Source organism: Phaenicophaeus curvirostris, chromosome 36, assembly GCF_032191515.1.
Source record: "Phaenicophaeus curvirostris isolate KB17595 chromosome 36, BPBGC_Pcur_1.0, whole genome shotgun sequence".
NCBI classification, from domain to species: domain Eukaryota; kingdom Metazoa; phylum Chordata; class Aves; order Cuculiformes; family Cuculidae; genus Phaenicophaeus; species Phaenicophaeus curvirostris.
In genome coordinates this window covers 546,758-562,467 of record NC_091427.1, presented here as the reverse complement: position 1 = coordinate 562,467, position 15,710 = coordinate 546,758, and the positions used below count along the sequence as shown (strand labels likewise).

Here is a 15,710-nt window from a genome sequence, read left to right as displayed (position 1 = left end):
TAGCAGGGCAGGAGGGGGAAAGTGTGGCTGATCCTTCTCTTTTCTGGAAGATGACGCTTCCGCTGTGGGCTGGCCTCTTGCCATTTGTTTATGGCTATTGTGTGCTGTGCAGTTTCCCAGTTGGAACCGGGTGCAGGCTTTCCTTCTCAGTTTAAGGGAGAGAGTAAGTGTGATCCGCCAGCAGGCCTGGAGGCGTGCGGCTCCCCGGCTCTCATCCACCTGCCCAGCTGCCCTATGGCCCCAAGGACTTGCTGGTCTGTTCCGTGCTTTCCTAGAAGAGGATCAATACCGGCAGTAGACACTCTATAGAAGCTGCTTTTCCCTAAAACCAGACCCTGTCCATTCATCCCAGCCTGCTTCTCCCCGTCCCTGACAACTAGAAGCAATTGTTTGGATTCCAAGGAGTTAAACCTGAACAGAAGCGGCAGAGGTTAATATTTAGCCAAGGCTGAGATGCGTAAGCAGGCACTGCAGAACTGTGGTGTTCTTAAAGTTCTCAGGGAATGCTTCTTTACAAGCTGACTCCTTATACTTTATTTTTGAGCCAAAAACCTGTTTGTACAACCTGTTTTATTCTATCTAAAGCTTTTGTTGTGATGCTGAGGAGGTGACACTTGTAGCTCGGCTTTGCTAGGGTGAGAAAAGAGAACCAACTGTGGAGCGTGTTTCATCTGGGTACTTTCAGTGGCATTTATTTTTAGATAAAAACTACTAAAGCCTGGTGTTGGGAATTCAGAGCCTTTCACAGCTTTTCATCAGGAATCCAAGCTTAAAAATCCTGTTTTCCCTGAGCTTATAAAGCTTAAAAGGTGTAAGTGAAAAAGGAGAAAAGGGCCTATAATGATAATAGTCAGAAATTTGGTCTGGAATCAGAATCCCCTTGAGGATGATAAAAGCAGTTCCGGGTGTTGGAGAAGGAATAAAATTTCAGTGAGCTGCGTTTCTTTTCACACCCAGCAGCCTCCTTATCTGTCCCTTCTCTGTCCTTGTGCCCAGGTTATGGAGGCGGAGAGGATGATTCATCTGGTGACAGAGTATGCCAGTGGAGGGGAAATATTTGGTAAGTACAGTTCTTGCATTCTTTAATCAGGTAATGCACTTGGGCAGTGCCAATAAACTGAAAATAGCTGCTACCCGCTCCAGTTTCACTGAGAGGTGCCCTTCAGCCAGAGAGCTTTCCATTGACAAGAGGGGTAAAGAAATAAAGGACCCCATCCTGGTGGAAAAATGATTCCCATAACCTCCGCGTCTTCTTTGGGTTCCATTGGCAGGTGGTGCTGGTGCTCTTTTGTGCTGCCTTTGGGTTTAAAGAGGTTGGGAAGACTCATCTAGTTGGATTTTGAAGTGGTGCTGGATACATTGCCTTTCCATCGATCAACTGTAGTGGAAGTGTTGGTGTTCTTCAGCAGCCTTCCACGAGGGTGTCCAGTGCCCAGCCCTTCCACAGGAGTGTTGTGGGGATTTCCTGCAGGAATAGCTGTCACAGCACCTGTTCCTGGGCACTGGGGGATCCTTGGTGTTCAGTGAACTCCTGCTGCGTCCAGCAAGTTTCCTTTGATGCTTCACAAAGACTTTCAAAGGCTTAAACTGTAACTGTTCCATAGGCAGTGATACAGGATAGAGTTTTTAGCTGAAAGAATGTGAGTTTCTCTGTACGGCTGTGGTTCAAGCCACCTGATAAGGGCTGGACACTTGCCTTTCCAGTCGCTTGGTCCGAGCTCTGCAGGTTCCTCTGGGTTAGCACTGAGCGGGCCATCCCAGTGAGATTATCTGAATTTGCAGTAAATAGCTGGGAGCTCCAAGCTGTACCCTAAGTGTCCTTGATTCAGCTCTTACTGGAAACACTCAGATAGTTCACCCAGACCGGGTAGGAGCCTCGCTTTGCTGTGGGCTTCGGCAGCAAAATGTAAATTGTTATTTCTGTCCCTGTACGTCTTTTGCCTGTGGTTGGGTCACTGGTTTGACGTTACGAACAAATGAATGTCTCGCCTTAAACACAGGGTGCTCTTTGTTCCAGGTCCCTCCAGTGTCCTGTTTTTGAGGTCAAACAGTCTAAAAGTCTGTTTTGATTTCAGCTGCTTACCATGAATACCGTAAATGCTCCGCAGCCCTCACGGACAAGAACACGGGTGCTTGGTTTGTTAACAAACATTCTCAGAAGTAACAAAATCGTCATCTGGTTAATGCAGTTACTGACTCTGCCCCATCTCCCCGTACCCTGCCGCTTGTCCTGAGCTGGAGGCATGTGCTGAGCAACACGGTACCAGGCTCTGGAAGGTCAGGCTGTCTTTGAGATCACACGGTCACTTAAAGGGGCTCCAGGGAAGCTGGGGAGGGGCTCTTCATCAGGGAGTGCAGGGGTAGGATGAGAGGAATGGTTTGAAACTGAAAGAGGGGAGATTGAGATGAGATCTTAGGCAGAAATGTTTTGCTGGGAGGGTGGGGCAGCCCTGGCCCAGGTTGCCCAGAGCAGGGGTGGCTGCCCCATCCCTGGAGGGGTTCAAGGCCAGTCTGGATGGGGCTTGGAGCAATTGAATCGAGTGGGAGGTGTCCCTTCATAGGGAGATGGAACTGGCTGGGCTTTGAGGTCCCTTCTGACTCAAACCATTCCATGATTCTATGACTGTGCTGGAAATCTGAGTTAGTCCCTCAGACGGAGATGGGACATTTAAGCAGCATTTGCTTTCTGGACAGAAACCAGCTTAAAAGCAGAGGTGACAAGTGTGATCTTGTGCATCAGCCCTGTCTCTCGACCAGCCAATACTTTCTCTTTGATGCAGGAATTTACTGTGTTAACAGAGAGAGCAGCATCAGGTGCTTTGTGTGCGTACGGAGAACAGGGACTGATGTTTTTAAGGACTGGGAATTGAAACCATGGATTCCTCCCTCTCTGGAAGGCCAGCATCGTGCACCTCTTAAGCTCTGACATGTGCACAGCGAGTCTGTGCTCGTGGGCTCGGTGCAATCGGGCCCAGCGTGCTGGCTCCCAGCTGGGCGTTTGGGTCAGCGCTGTAACCTCTGTCGCAGGATCGGTCTGTGCAGATGAAACTCGCAATGGTTCATTTTGGCGCACAGTTGCCCTCGGTGGTATGCGAAGTATTCTGTAGCTTCATTGTTCCTGCCCTTCCTCTGGAGCTTGTGCAGAAATGTCAGCGATCTCTGAGCGCTGCATCTACGTGCGGGGACCAGCCTCCACTGCCAGTTCTCTAGGAAAAGTGGAATTTCACGCCTAACCTACAGAGATATTTTTCCAGCCTGAGCAGGATGGGGCAGCGGAGCTTCCTGCACAAGCGGGCATCTGGCAGGACAGTGAAGTGTGTGGGACCCAACAGGACATGTCACTGCCGGGGGCCAGGGGAACCCAGTTTGGATACAGATAGACGTGGAAGGGCCTGGTAGAGACACCCTGCTGCAGCAGCTGGGTTTGGTTTCTTGCCTGCAGGAGACTCTCTAATAGAAACACTTGCAAACATCATAGCATCATAGAATGGTTTGGGCTGTAAGGGACCTCGAAGTCCATCCAGTTCCAACGCTGTGAGGTCCCCACCTGGCCCCAGGTTGCCCTGAGCAGTGGTGGCTGCTGCATCCCTGGAGATGTTTAGGTCCAGGTTGGATGGGGTTTGGAGCCCCTGATCCAGTTGGAGGTGTCCTTCCCCTGGATTTCCTTCCCCAGCCCTGGTTCAGGTTGCTCCTGGAGTTGGTGTATCCGATGAATAAAACCTAACTGACAAGGTCTGTAGAAAACAACCTCGCTCTTGGCCAGCGCAAGTGGTCGACCATCGAGAAGCCGGTGTCTGCACAGTCGGGAGCCAGCAGAACTGCTTTGATGGATCTCGGTAATTAGTATTTACTACTAGTCAATTATGTCACAGGTATTTTAATTAATGAGTGAATGGGAAAAACACAAACCACCTGGTGAGAACCCTTCAGAAGTGATTTATTCTGATTATTTCCAGCACCAGGTATCTCTGCCGAGCCCTGGGGTTTTATGGAGCGTAGGGAGTGGGATGAACTGCTTCGGCCTGGCTTTAAATATATACTTCTCCTGGCAGGGTTTTGTTGCTGGTGCCTCACAGGCTGGGGGGTGCTGCTTCTCCTCCTTTCCCTGCCATTCCTACTGCCCGGCTCTGGCCTGTCCATCCGCGAGGAGTGGCTGCCCTAGGCCTGGTGCTTCCAGGTTTTAAGTGGGTGGATTTATGCTGGGATGCTGCTGCCCGCCTGCCTTTGGGATCTCTCAGAGGGACTTTTCCTGTTTGTGTGTGTGGTTATGGCTTCTGGGGGAAGCCTTGCTGGTACCTTTGAGTGAGAGGATGGATTTCCAACAACCTTCCAGAGCACTCAGGTTTCCACAGGAGAGGTTGGCTCTGTTTTTATCACGAAACACATTGGTGAATGTTGTGTGTGTTTGCCCCAGACCCATAACGGGGACGCAGGGACCTGTTCTGAGCATCAGGAGCCCCTGGTTGTGCATTGAAGGGTGTGTGGTGACCCTTCTGTTGCGTTGCAGAAGTAAAACCATTCCTGAAGCCATGCTTTCATACGGAGTTGCAGAATTTCCAGGGGGAACTTGTGTGCTTGGGGCTGGCTTGCAGCCTGGCCGAGCCTTGCAGAGCACCCCGTGTCCAGCAAGGCGAGGAGCGCGTGGGTTGGAGCTGCTGAGCCTCCTGCAGCAGAGCTGGCCGGTGCTGCGGAGCGTGGCGGAGTGTCGCTCCCATCCGCTCACGAGTGGCTCGCTCTTGGGAGAGGGGTGTAGGTAGTGGTCAGTGCTTCCTGCAGCTGGCAGGGATTTTGCTGGAACGCTGGTGGTGAGGAGCTGCCTGTCTCTAGCCAGGACTGCACCGTTTTGGTGCGTTCTCTTTGGTGCGGCTTGTCAGAGCACAGACAGATTTCCCGTGAAAAACCAGAGGGAAGGAGGATGATGTGTGGCCACAAACCTGTCCCTCGCTGGTCAGGTGCTGGGATGCAAGGTGTTGGACTGAAGGAGAAGGTTGAAGGTGTTTTATTTCTGTTTTGACGTAGAAAAAGATTTAAAACCTTTATGCTTTTCACAAACCAGTTGTGACTTTCCTGCTGACCCCATCAGCATCCTCTAAATCAAGGAGCGTTGGTCGTGTTTAGAGCCTTCCTCTCGGAGCAGCTCTGGTGAGGTAGCAGTGCCAGTGTCTCTTTCTGAGTACCTTCAGCTGTGATCCTGTCCGGTGCTGGACCCTGGAAAATATCCTGTGCTCCATCTCCATCCTCTGCGAGTGTGTGAGAATCCTCTGTCCAGCTCACGCTGTAACCACTTTGTCCTTCTCTTCATCCCTCACAGATCACTTGGTGGCCCACGGCCGCGTGGCGGAGAAGGAAGCCCGGAGAAAATTCAAGCAAATAGTGGCTGCCGTCAACTTCTGTCACTGTCGGAATATCGTCCACAGAGATCTGAAGGCAGAAAACCTCCTTCTAGATGCCAACCTCAACATCAAAATAGCAGGTGAGCTTGGGGCAGCGGCGTGGGAGGAAGGCAGCTGCGCTCAGGAGTTCATAAATGTAGGCATTGGCTGCTTCCAGGTATTCAGAACCAAGGAAGCGCAGTGCAGCTAAAGGAAGCTTCGGATTTCTGTGTGGCCCGCTGCCCAGAGCTGGAACTGCCAGGTTGTAGCTGGGAGATTTCTATCTCCCTTCGAATAGCACGTAATAAAAGGAGAATTAAAAAAGAGCAGGTTTGGCTCCACAGGCCGATATGCGGATCGAGATACCACAGCGTTCCGATGCATTGGGTGATGGGCCAGGCTGGTATGAAAAACTGACCTTGTTTTGAGTCCCGCTGCTGGTTGAGGACGTCTCCGAAGCAGGTCAGGCTGGGTGAGAGAGTGGAAAAACGAGGCTGAAGACGTTTATGGCAGAGCAGCAAAGGGGAAGCAGCACTTGGAATCATTTCCCTGCACTGTCTGCTCTGGATATTTTATTCCCTGCAAGGAGAGCAGCTGAAGTTACTGAATTAAAGGTCCTTGGAGTCCGTTCCAGTGCTTTGCTGGGCAGCAGGTATTTTTGTGAATAACTGCCCTTCCAAGCTTGCACCCCAGGCAGTTCCTGGCCTGACCTAACAGAGCCTGGCGTGTCTGTGATCCTCTCGCACACAGGATTGCGCCCTGGCTGTGGAGCACTCCCATGTACTGACTATAGGCTTGACTTTATTTAGCTTTGTGGGATTATGTAGCAAGCGATTGGAACAAGAGGATTTAACACTGCCCTGGTCATCTCATTTCATGGGCTTTGGAATTGGAAGAGCTCATCCTTAACGTTTAATTCTTATGTATAGCAGAGCATTTCTGGAAAGCACTTTGCCCCTGCTCTTAATCGACTTCCCTGGAGAGCTTGTCGGCTTTCACAAGGGTTTGAGACTTGATTTAAAGAGAAAAGTGCTTAAGGCTACAAAAGTTCTCAGTCTGGGAGCAGTTTCAATGCTGGGAGTTGGGGATGCTCTTCCAGCTTGGTGGCATCTTGGAGAGTGGGAACAGTCTGGTCCTGTTACTGTTCTCTTTAAGGCCATCCACAGGTGTCAGATCAGAGCTTAACATTTGATTTGGGGTAAAATGGTAAGTAAATGCTTAGGCGTCTCTCATCCTCACTTTGTGAGGATGGAATGGGGAAAGAATATAGGAAAGGGCTCCAGGAAAGCTGAGGAGGGGGCTCTTGATCAGTGAGTGCAGGGATAGGATGAGGGGAACAGTTTTAAGATGGAAGAGGGGAGGTTGAGATGAGATCTTAGCAGAAATGTTTTCCTGTGAGGGTGGGGAGGCCCTGGCCCAGGCTGCCCAGAGCAGGGGTGGCTGCCCCATCCCTGGAGGGGTTCAAGGCCAGGTTGGAGGGGGCTTGGAGCAACCTGATCCCATGCCAGGGGGTGGAACTGGATGGGTTTTGTGGTCGCTTCCAATGCAACCCATTCTGTGGTTCTGTGAGTAGAAAGGAACAAACCTGAAACTTCTCTGGGTGCTCAATGGGACAAACCATGTCCTCCGAGTGTGCTGACCTGCTCTCGCTGCTCTGGGAGCAGGCGCTGAGCAGGAGAGGCGTCACCATGGAATTACAAGTGGAGCTGCTACTGGAGTGGCTGGCCAGAGGTCCTTGCAAGCAGCACTCTCTAGTATTTGCTTTGTGCAGGATGATGATTTGAGGCCACCTTGTGTTTGTGGGGTGAAATCCGACCTGTTTGTGTGTATGGGGGTGCTTGGCAAATAAAAAGAAAGATCGAGCCACTTTGAAACTCAGCCAGGTAGGAACTGGAATGCAGCTGGGTTTCCTACAGCAGCGAGCGTGCTGACAAGCTCTATGGATGTCTGAAAATCATGGAATTTTTATCTCAGGGCGCTGGAAACTCTTTTCCTTCCAGAGCTCGGCTCCCAGAACAGCTCAGGAGATGGTTCCCACCCTGGGGGTGGTGTTTGGCTTGGCAGGAAGGTGGAGCAGTGATTTGAAAAGCTGCCTGGAAAAGCTGATTTCTCGTATAGGATTTTCCAAGTGTTTTGTCCCTATAGCTCATCAATCACAGCTTGACACTGATTCTTCCATTGTTTCAAGAGAAAGAAGCAGCGATAGCAGCTGATCTCTTTCACTCCCAGAACAAATACTGCAGCGATGCACAGGGTCAGCAGAAGCTTTGTTGCTGGACCCGTTAGCAGAGTCCGTCTCAAACCTTTATAATCATGTGTTTAAGATATGTCTTCCATCGGCTGAACGCCTAGGGGGTCGTCTGGGACATCTGGTCATGTTTTTTATGCCAGGCAGCAGCATGGATAGTCCTCATGACCTCCGTGCGTGCCACACAGGTGGGTTCTAGAAGCCGTTCCCACCCTTTGAGACAGAGCCACCTGGCCCCAGCTCCGAGATGAGCAGTGTGACTCACCTGGCAAGTGCATGGTAGAGCAGCAGCTCTCCATGAGGAGAAGCTTTTCATCCTGAAATCCAGGACAGCCCATGGGGTGACTGCAGGAGCTCCAGGACCTGCTAGCTGAACATTGACGTGCTCACAGCATCTCTGCCCTCCTCACCCATTTCTCCAAGAGGAGACTCCACAGAGCTGTGCGCACTGCCCACTCCACCATCAAGAGAAGCTGCAAACCCGCGGGTGAATTCCACCCCGATGTGAGAGAGGGGCAGAGTTTCAAAGCAAGCCAGGCGCCAGCAACTCCTCTGGGAAGCAGAGAAGGTTGCGGGAAGCAGCTGTGGTGTGTCTGTTTGGTGACGGCCACCAGCTGGCACGAGGCGGCTCTGTCCTGGCTGCAGGATCCACTGCCGCTCGCTCTGATCGGCGTGATGCGGTTTGTGGGTCAGAGCGGCAGCTCAGGGAACAGCTCCTTCCTCTGTCCTGTGCAGGGAGAGAGCCACCGCTTGGAAAATATGTTTGGTAACCAAAGCGCTGCAAAGCCCACTCGAGTACGTACAAGGATAAGTAAAAGGAACCAAACCAGAGCAATTTGCCCAAAATACACGAAGTACCAAAATTACAGCACATTCTTGCACAGTCAGAGTGCGTTTACATCTAAATTTGACTACAAACGCTTTGTTGTTAGGAGATGGAAAGGCGTTCAGTGCTGTAGTTTGTATCGCATGCTCTGGTAGCCGTAACTTAAGCACTTGTTCCACATTCTGCTCTAAATGGGAGCCAGAACAGCTCCAAAGCTGGCAGAGGCGGCAGAGACAACTGTGCAGCTGGGTACTGTTTCCCTGGAATCATCCTCTGAAGGCCGACTGCTCCTGTGTTTTGGAAATTCAGATGACTTCATTTCCAACAGTAACAACCGAGCGGGTGTTTGACTGCCATGTTTTGATTCTGTGACGCTTTAAAGTTCATCCTCTGTCCCTGTGCCCTGGTTTGGGGCTGGATATGAGCAGCACTGTCTGTACTCAAGCTATTTCCACGGGAACATGCAGTGCTTGGTGTTCCTCACGAGTGTAAACCATGCCCACACTGAGGGTTTAGTCCCTGGAGTGGGAAGAAGAAAAGTCTGGCTGTGTCCTCCTGGAGCTGAGTGCCCAGGGGTGCGCCAGCTATGCTGTGTGAGGTCTGCTGAGTTCCTTGGAAACAGGAGAGGGGAATCACCATGTGTTCAGGACGATTGGAGCGGTTCGTGTTCCTCTAACCAGTTCTCTTTGTTCTTTCAGATTTTGGGTTCAGTAACATCTTCACGCCTGGGCAGCTGCTTAAAACCTGGTGTGGGAGCCCTCCCTATGCTGCTCCAGAGCTCTTTGAAGGAAAAGAGTATGATGGGCCAAAGGTTGACATCTGGGTATGCGATGTACTCCTTTCTCTCTTACTTTCATCTCATTTTTGCTCTGTTTGTTGGGCTTTGCCTCCCGGGTGCTCAGTACGTGATACAGCAAAACATATTTGTCAAAAAGATACTGATACAGTTTTATTCTGGCTGCTCTGTCGCACATTTCCTTCACTAGGAGCACGGTGCTATTGTAATTAGTTCCCCAAAATACAATTCATTCCATTGCATCCCTGGAGGTGTTCAAGGACAGGATGGATGGGGCTTTGAGCCCCCTGGTCCAGTGGGTGGTATCCCTGCCTAGGGCAGGGAGTGGAACTGGGTGGGCTTTCCAGCCCATTCCATGATTCTATGATGATTGTTTTATTCTATGTATCCAACATTTACTGCAATTAACCGCGGCCTCCTGGTCTCTCCTCTCCTGCTGCTTTCACGGCTGCTGTTGGGGACGCAGAGCCTCGGCGTGGTGCTGTACGTGCTGGTCTGCGGTGCCCTGCCCTTCGACGGGAGCACGCTGCAGAACCTGCGGGCCAGGGTGCTCAGCGGCAAATTCCGCATTCCGTTCTTCATGTCCACAGGTAAGAGGTGCATGTGCTGCAACATCTCTGTGCACAGGTCCTTCAGAGCACTGGAATTATAGCATTCCAGTTGATTTTGATGCCAGGGAAGCGGTATGCTGGCAAGCTTATCCGCTGCATGGTGGTTTGTAACATGAAGCTAAAATGAGCTCTGAATCTAAGACTTAGAAGCCAACATACTTGTATTTAAACCCTCAGCTTTCATGCATAGAACTACACAAACTATAGGAAAATGTTAGCAAATATTTACTCTTAAATGTTAGGAAATCCAGAAGCTAAAAATGGAACAGTGATTTAGAAACACACAGGCTTCTGCTGTACCTGTTCTAGACAAGAAGCCCTTCACAGCATTACAGCACAGGAATGTCCAGCCACAGCCCCATCAGAGATGAACGTCTGTGTCCAGTGTCTGCAGAAATGCTTCTGTTATGAATATTCTATCTGAAAAGTGGGGTTAAAATCTCTGATCAACTCAGCTTTGCTCAAGAATGAGTTGTGTGTCTTGCTTGCCTGCTCTCAGATTAAGGAATCATTTTGCATGGTTTTATGGAGTTTCTTGGCTGAAAGCATCGTTGCTTGGCACCTTATTCAGGGAAGAGGTTCTCTTCCTATGGAAAACACTTATTACAACGCGTGTTGCTTTTAAAGCAAGTGTGGATCCCACTACACAGGAAGGAAAGCCTCATCAGTCCGCCACGGTTACAGCACACACATAATACGATGGAGGAGTCCCTCACAGTGAATTATTGCTGAGTGGAGAATGTCCACTTTGATGAACGTGATGCTTTTCCCTTCAGCCTCCAGAAGCTGGTTGTGTCCTGAGCCAGAGCTGGCAAGGCAGGGAGGGACACGATGACGGCTTTTGCCCTTGTGATGTGAGGCTGCCTCCAGCAGAAGCCGTGTCCCTCCTGATGTAATACCCAGCCCCTCTCTTCCCTTTCAGAATGTGAACACCTGATCCGCCACATGCTGGTCCTGGACCCCAGCAAGCGGCTCTCCATGGAGCAGATCTGCAAGCACAAGTGGATGAAGGTCGGGGAGGCAGACGCCGAGTTCGACAGGGTGAGAGGCAGGAGCAAGCTGGTGTGCGAGTGGGGCTCTGCTGGGCTGCAAACAGTCTCTGTACTTCTGTAGTGTTCGTTTCAGCTGCCGTGTTCATTTCAGCTGTTTGAGAACTCTCATTCTGAGTGCTGGCGAGCAGCCTTTCTGCTTTCTGTGTCTCCTGGGCTTGCTTTCTGGTCACCCCTCACCTGCATATCCTTCCCCTTGGCGCTGAGAGTCCTAAGGCACCACATTTTGAACCGTGTGCCATCAGCATTCAGAGCTCGCAGTCTGCGCCTGGTGCTTTGGTGGGGAGCGCCTGCCCTGAAGTCTGTCTCTGCCCCCCCAGCTGATAGCAGAGTGCCAGCACCTGAAGACAGAAAGGCAGATGGAGCCGCTGAACGAGGACGTGCTGCTGGCGATGGCGGACATGGGCCTGGACAAGGAGCGCACGATCCAGGTAAGACCATGCAGCTCCCAGTTGTGTTCTGCCCGTTCCCCCAGAAGAACAAATGGCTGTGTTTGTTGCCCATCACCTCTGGAGGCTGAGCAGCCTCAGTACAGCATGGAGAGTTACGGCTTGACCAAAACAACTGACCGCTTCCCTTTTCCTCTTTCAGTCGCTAAGAGCCGATGCTTACGATCACTACAGTGCAATCTACAGCCTGCTCTGCGACCGCCTGAAGAGACACAAGAATCTGCGTATCGCATCGTCTCCAAGTATACCACGCACCATGACCTTCCCCACCTCGGCCAACATCCAGGTAGGTCCTGCTCGCACAGTCTGCTTCCAGCCCTGGAAGGGCAGCCAGCCCTGCACTTGCTAAATTTGCTTGTGGGTGTCTTTATCCTGGCAGAAGCATCAAAACATCCCTCATCCGAGAAGAGAAGGCTGCGGGGAGACCTTAGAGCAGCCTTTCAGTACCGAAAGGGGCTCCAGGAAAGCTGGGGAGGGGCTCTGGATCAGGGAGGGCAGGAGTAGGATGAGAGGGAACAGTTTGAAGCTGCAAGAAGGGAGATTGAGGTGAGGTCTTAGGAAGAAATGTTTTATTGTGAGTGTGGGGAGACCTTGGCCCAGGCTGGCCAGAGCAGTGGTGGCTGCTCCATCCCTAGAAGTGTCCAAGGCCAGTTTGGATGGGGCTTGGAGCCCCTGATCCAGTGGGAGGTGTCCCTCCCCATGGCAGGAGTGGAACTGGATGGGTTTTGAGGTCCCTTCCAGCCCTAACCATTCCATGATTCTGTGATTTAGGATGCCATAATCCCAAGGTTAGAAACAGTTTCTTCACTGGCTGAGGGTTTAGCTGATGCCCTTTGAGCCAAGTTTTGTGTTCGGTTAGTGACAGGGGAGGAGGCGATGGAAGTTGAGAGTTGGAGTCTGCAGGCCAGGACTGCTCTGTGATACTTCTTTCTCACCTTGTGCTGCTATACAAGAAATTAATATTTGCTTTAAGAGAGGCCAGGTTGTAAAGGAAGCACAAGAGATGCTGACCCTGCTTTAGCAGGAGCAAGGAGGGGAATGAGGCAGCCTCTAGGGAATAAAGAATAAACAGGTCTGCTGTTTTCTGGGTAGCCTCCCTCTTCCCAGGTGGTTAGATCTGTGTGCTGGTGCTAGTCCAGCACTGTTTGTAAAGGGGTTGTAAGAGATGCTACAGCTTCATGACTTCCAATCTCATTCTCTCTGCTCAGCTGACAGAACAGACGGGCAATACCATGAGCATCAACGTGCCGCAAGTCCAGCTTATCAACCCTGAAAACCAAATCGTTGAGGTAACGTACTCCACTTGATGACCCTGCAAGTTCTTTACCTGGGCCTGCAGTGAAGCATTTTGATCCTTGCATTATATTTCAACTTCTCCAATGTTTTTTTTTCTACCCAGACTGATGGAACAATGAACTTGGACAGTGATGAAGGGGAAGAGCCATCACCGGAAGCTCTGGTCCGTTACCTTTCGATGCGAAGGCATACAGTTGGAGTGGCTGACCCACGGTTAGTGTTGGACTTAACTCCCTGAGGGAGGGTTTAAGGAATTGTAGATTCACTCCTAGCACCACACGAGTTTGGCTCTCCTGAGATGTCACAGGTTTATCCATGTCCTGTGTGGATTTGTTTTCCTGCTCCAGCTCTGAGTGGCCTGGAGTTATTTTTGCGAACTTGATTTTCCCAGACAAAGAAAGACATCCAGAGCATCTCCATTCTTTTAAACGTCCTGGTCCCGTTGCACAACCTGGTTAATATTTCAGCTGAGGATGGGATTCTTTCCTTCTCCTGTATAAGGTCTCTGTTAGCTATACTGGTGTTAACTGGTGCACAAGCCAGTTCTCACCTGAGCAGCACCACTGTTATGTCCCACCTCAAGTTCTTTGTGGTACAGGTGGTTTAGGTTAATGCAAAGAGTGAAATTGGGCAAATCTCAGCTTGGAGGGGGAAAAAAAGGACAAATTAAAACCACGCGGTGCCTGTGACCATTTTCCAGAGCTGAAAGGGAAGCTGGGCCAGTGCGCAGTTCTCTTTGCATCACTGCTAACTCACCTCTCTCTAAATGTGATTGCGCAGCACGGAAGTCATGGATGATCTGCAGAAGCTCCTGCCTGGTTTCCCCCGTGTCACTCCTCAGGCTCCGTTCCTGCAGGTGACCCCGAATGTGAACTTCATGCAGAATGTGCTGCCTCGGCAGCCCACGGGGCAGCTGGAGTACAAGGTACTGAGCGACACAGCGCTCCCTGCCGCGGTCTGTGCCCCACCGGTGTGCAGGGGGGCGTCTGTGTCATGTTTGCTCTCTGTTTTCCAATCTATAAGCTTCAAGGTTTACCCTCTTTAGGTATGATTCTAGTTGGTTACTTTAAAAGCTGAATAATGACAGAATGCTGCAATTTGAAATGAATTCCTGGGCTGGGGAGAAGCAGGACTGTGCTGCCTGGCTTTGGAGCTGACAATTGTGGCCTGCTGAGTGCAGGGAAGAGGGATGTTAAATGCTTCTTTTCCCCTGATGCTGCCTCTCTCTGCCCCGCTTCAGCTCAGAGATGTCAGTGATATTCCTTCATCTCTCCTAAGCCCAGAAGCCACATCTTCTGGGTTTGTGACTGGGGAGCTCAGGTGCCGGAAGGCTCTGGCGCGGGGTTGATAACGGCGCTGTCTGTGCTTCCCAGGAGCAGTCCCTGCTGCAGCCGCCCACCCTTCAGCTCCTGAACGGCACGGGCCCTCTGGGGCGCAGAGCTTCCGACGGCGGAGCCAACATCCAGCTTCACGCGCAGCAGCTGCTGAAACGTCCACGGGGCCCGTCTCCGCTCGTCACTATGACGCCAGTAAGTGGCTGAAGGGAAGAGGGAATTGGTGGCGTGGTTATAAATATCTTCTCCTGCAGGCAGAGGGGGCTGCCTCCAGGTCGTAGAAGATGGAGCTAGAGGCTTGGTCTGTGGTGCTCTGGAAGCACTGTGGGGATTGTTGCCTGCTTGCTTCTAAAGGTTCCTTGCTCTGGAGTGGCGAGGTGCTTTGGTCCCATGTGGGAGAGCAGCTGTGCTCTCCTGTAGCCAGCAGCAGAGATGGCTTTTTCTCTCTGGATTAGCAAAGTGTTTAGGAGCTGGTTTTAAGGGTCGCTTTTCTCCTTTGCTGATCAAACAGAGAAAACTAAACTGTCCATCTTGAGTATTGGTCGTGTTCTTTCCTCCTTGATGCACCCATGTCAGTGAGTTCTGGCAGCACCAAAAGAAGCAGCAGCCTTGTGCAGCTGTATTTGGGGAAGGAATGTTGGAAGGCGCCCTTGGTGCTGCAGAGGAGCTGGCAAATGTCCTCATGGAAGCCGGTTTGGGAAGGTCAGGTGTCCGCTGTGCGGATGGGGCTGTGCTTGCTGCCTTCGGGAACTTATGGCTTCTCTCCTCTCCACAGGCTGTCCCTGCCGTCACCCCTGTGGATGAGGAGAGCTCCGATGGAGAGCCAGACCAGGAAGCTGTGCAGAGGTAACCCCTAGTCTGTTAACGTTTGCCCTTATCACCCTGTAAGAGTGTTCTGCAGCTGAATTAAAACACGGGCAACCTCGTCACAGGTAGCAGTGTTGAGTACAGCAAAGGCTCAACACTTCCTTTGTTTTTGTGGGTGTTGATTACCATTGGCAATGGCTCCTCTGACACTGCTGGGTGCTTGCAGAGCTCGATTTCCCCTGCAGTGGTTCACTCTTTGAGCAGTAGGTTCTCCAGAAACTCTGACACCGCTAAATTCCTTTGCTTAGTGTGCACCAGCATGCGATCCACACTAACCTGCCAAATGAGTGCTGAGGGATCCTCCCCTCCCTGCTGGGTCGTGGAGACAGGAGGATCTCATCTGTGGCCTTGGGTGTCGACGCAGCTTTTGTATCAAGACGTGCAGTAAACATCCAACTCTGATGCCTTAAACAAAGTGAGCTTGCTGGAAATCCGGGTACCTCTAGCTTCTAATGTACTCTAGCAGTAGGCTGAAAAGATTCTGCTCCAATAAGGGGAATCATTAGGTGTCGGGCTGGAAACCTCTGTTCCCTTTGTCTGCTCCACACATAGTGGGAAGCGGGTGGAATATGCTTTTACTTCCTCAGTCCGTGAACACACTAACCAAGTCCTTGCTAACATCTTCTTAGTAGCTTTTGCGTAGTTTCTGCTCTGCTAACCAGCTGGTGCTCTCCGTGTGGTGGGTGCAGTTATGGAGTTGCTCCTCCTTCCTACCTCCAACTTGGAAAGCTTTCCGGACTCCCCCCAGCCTGTACAGGCCACCGCCTCGAGCCAGGTAGTGATTCCGCAGGGGCTGTGCTCAGGAGAAAGATTCCAGCTGGGGGTTGGATGCAGGCAGAGAAACCCTGGGGTGGGTGGAGGT

The 15,710-nt window shown here is 51.4% G+C and overlaps 1 protein-coding gene across 2 annotated transcripts in view; it reads left to right on the top strand.

The window, feature by feature from the left end:
- Positions 1-15,710, top strand: part of LOC138732719 (serine/threonine-protein kinase SIK3-like) — a 38,070-nt gene that overhangs the window by 11,369 nt on the left and 10,991 nt on the right. Inside the window, exons 3-14 of one of the 2 annotated variants that reach the window (XM_069879375.1) lie at positions 997-1,069; positions 5,312-5,473; positions 9,145-9,269; positions 9,709-9,832; positions 10,776-10,894; positions 11,223-11,333; positions 11,494-11,637; positions 12,560-12,640; positions 12,751-12,860; positions 13,428-13,572; positions 14,021-14,176; positions 14,757-14,827. In XM_069879375.1, coding sequence (XP_069735476.1) covers positions 997-1,069; positions 5,312-5,473; positions 9,145-9,269; positions 9,709-9,832; positions 10,776-10,894; positions 11,223-11,333; positions 11,494-11,637; positions 12,560-12,640; positions 12,751-12,860; positions 13,428-13,572; positions 14,021-14,176; positions 14,757-14,827 — 1,421 coding nt within the window. The remainder of the gene's footprint in view (positions 1-996; positions 1,070-5,311; positions 5,474-9,144; positions 9,270-9,708; positions 9,833-10,775; positions 10,895-11,222; positions 11,334-11,493; positions 11,638-12,559; positions 12,641-12,750; positions 12,861-13,427; positions 13,573-14,020; positions 14,177-14,756; positions 14,828-15,710) is intronic. The other variant, XM_069879376.1, reaches the window with a different exon arrangement.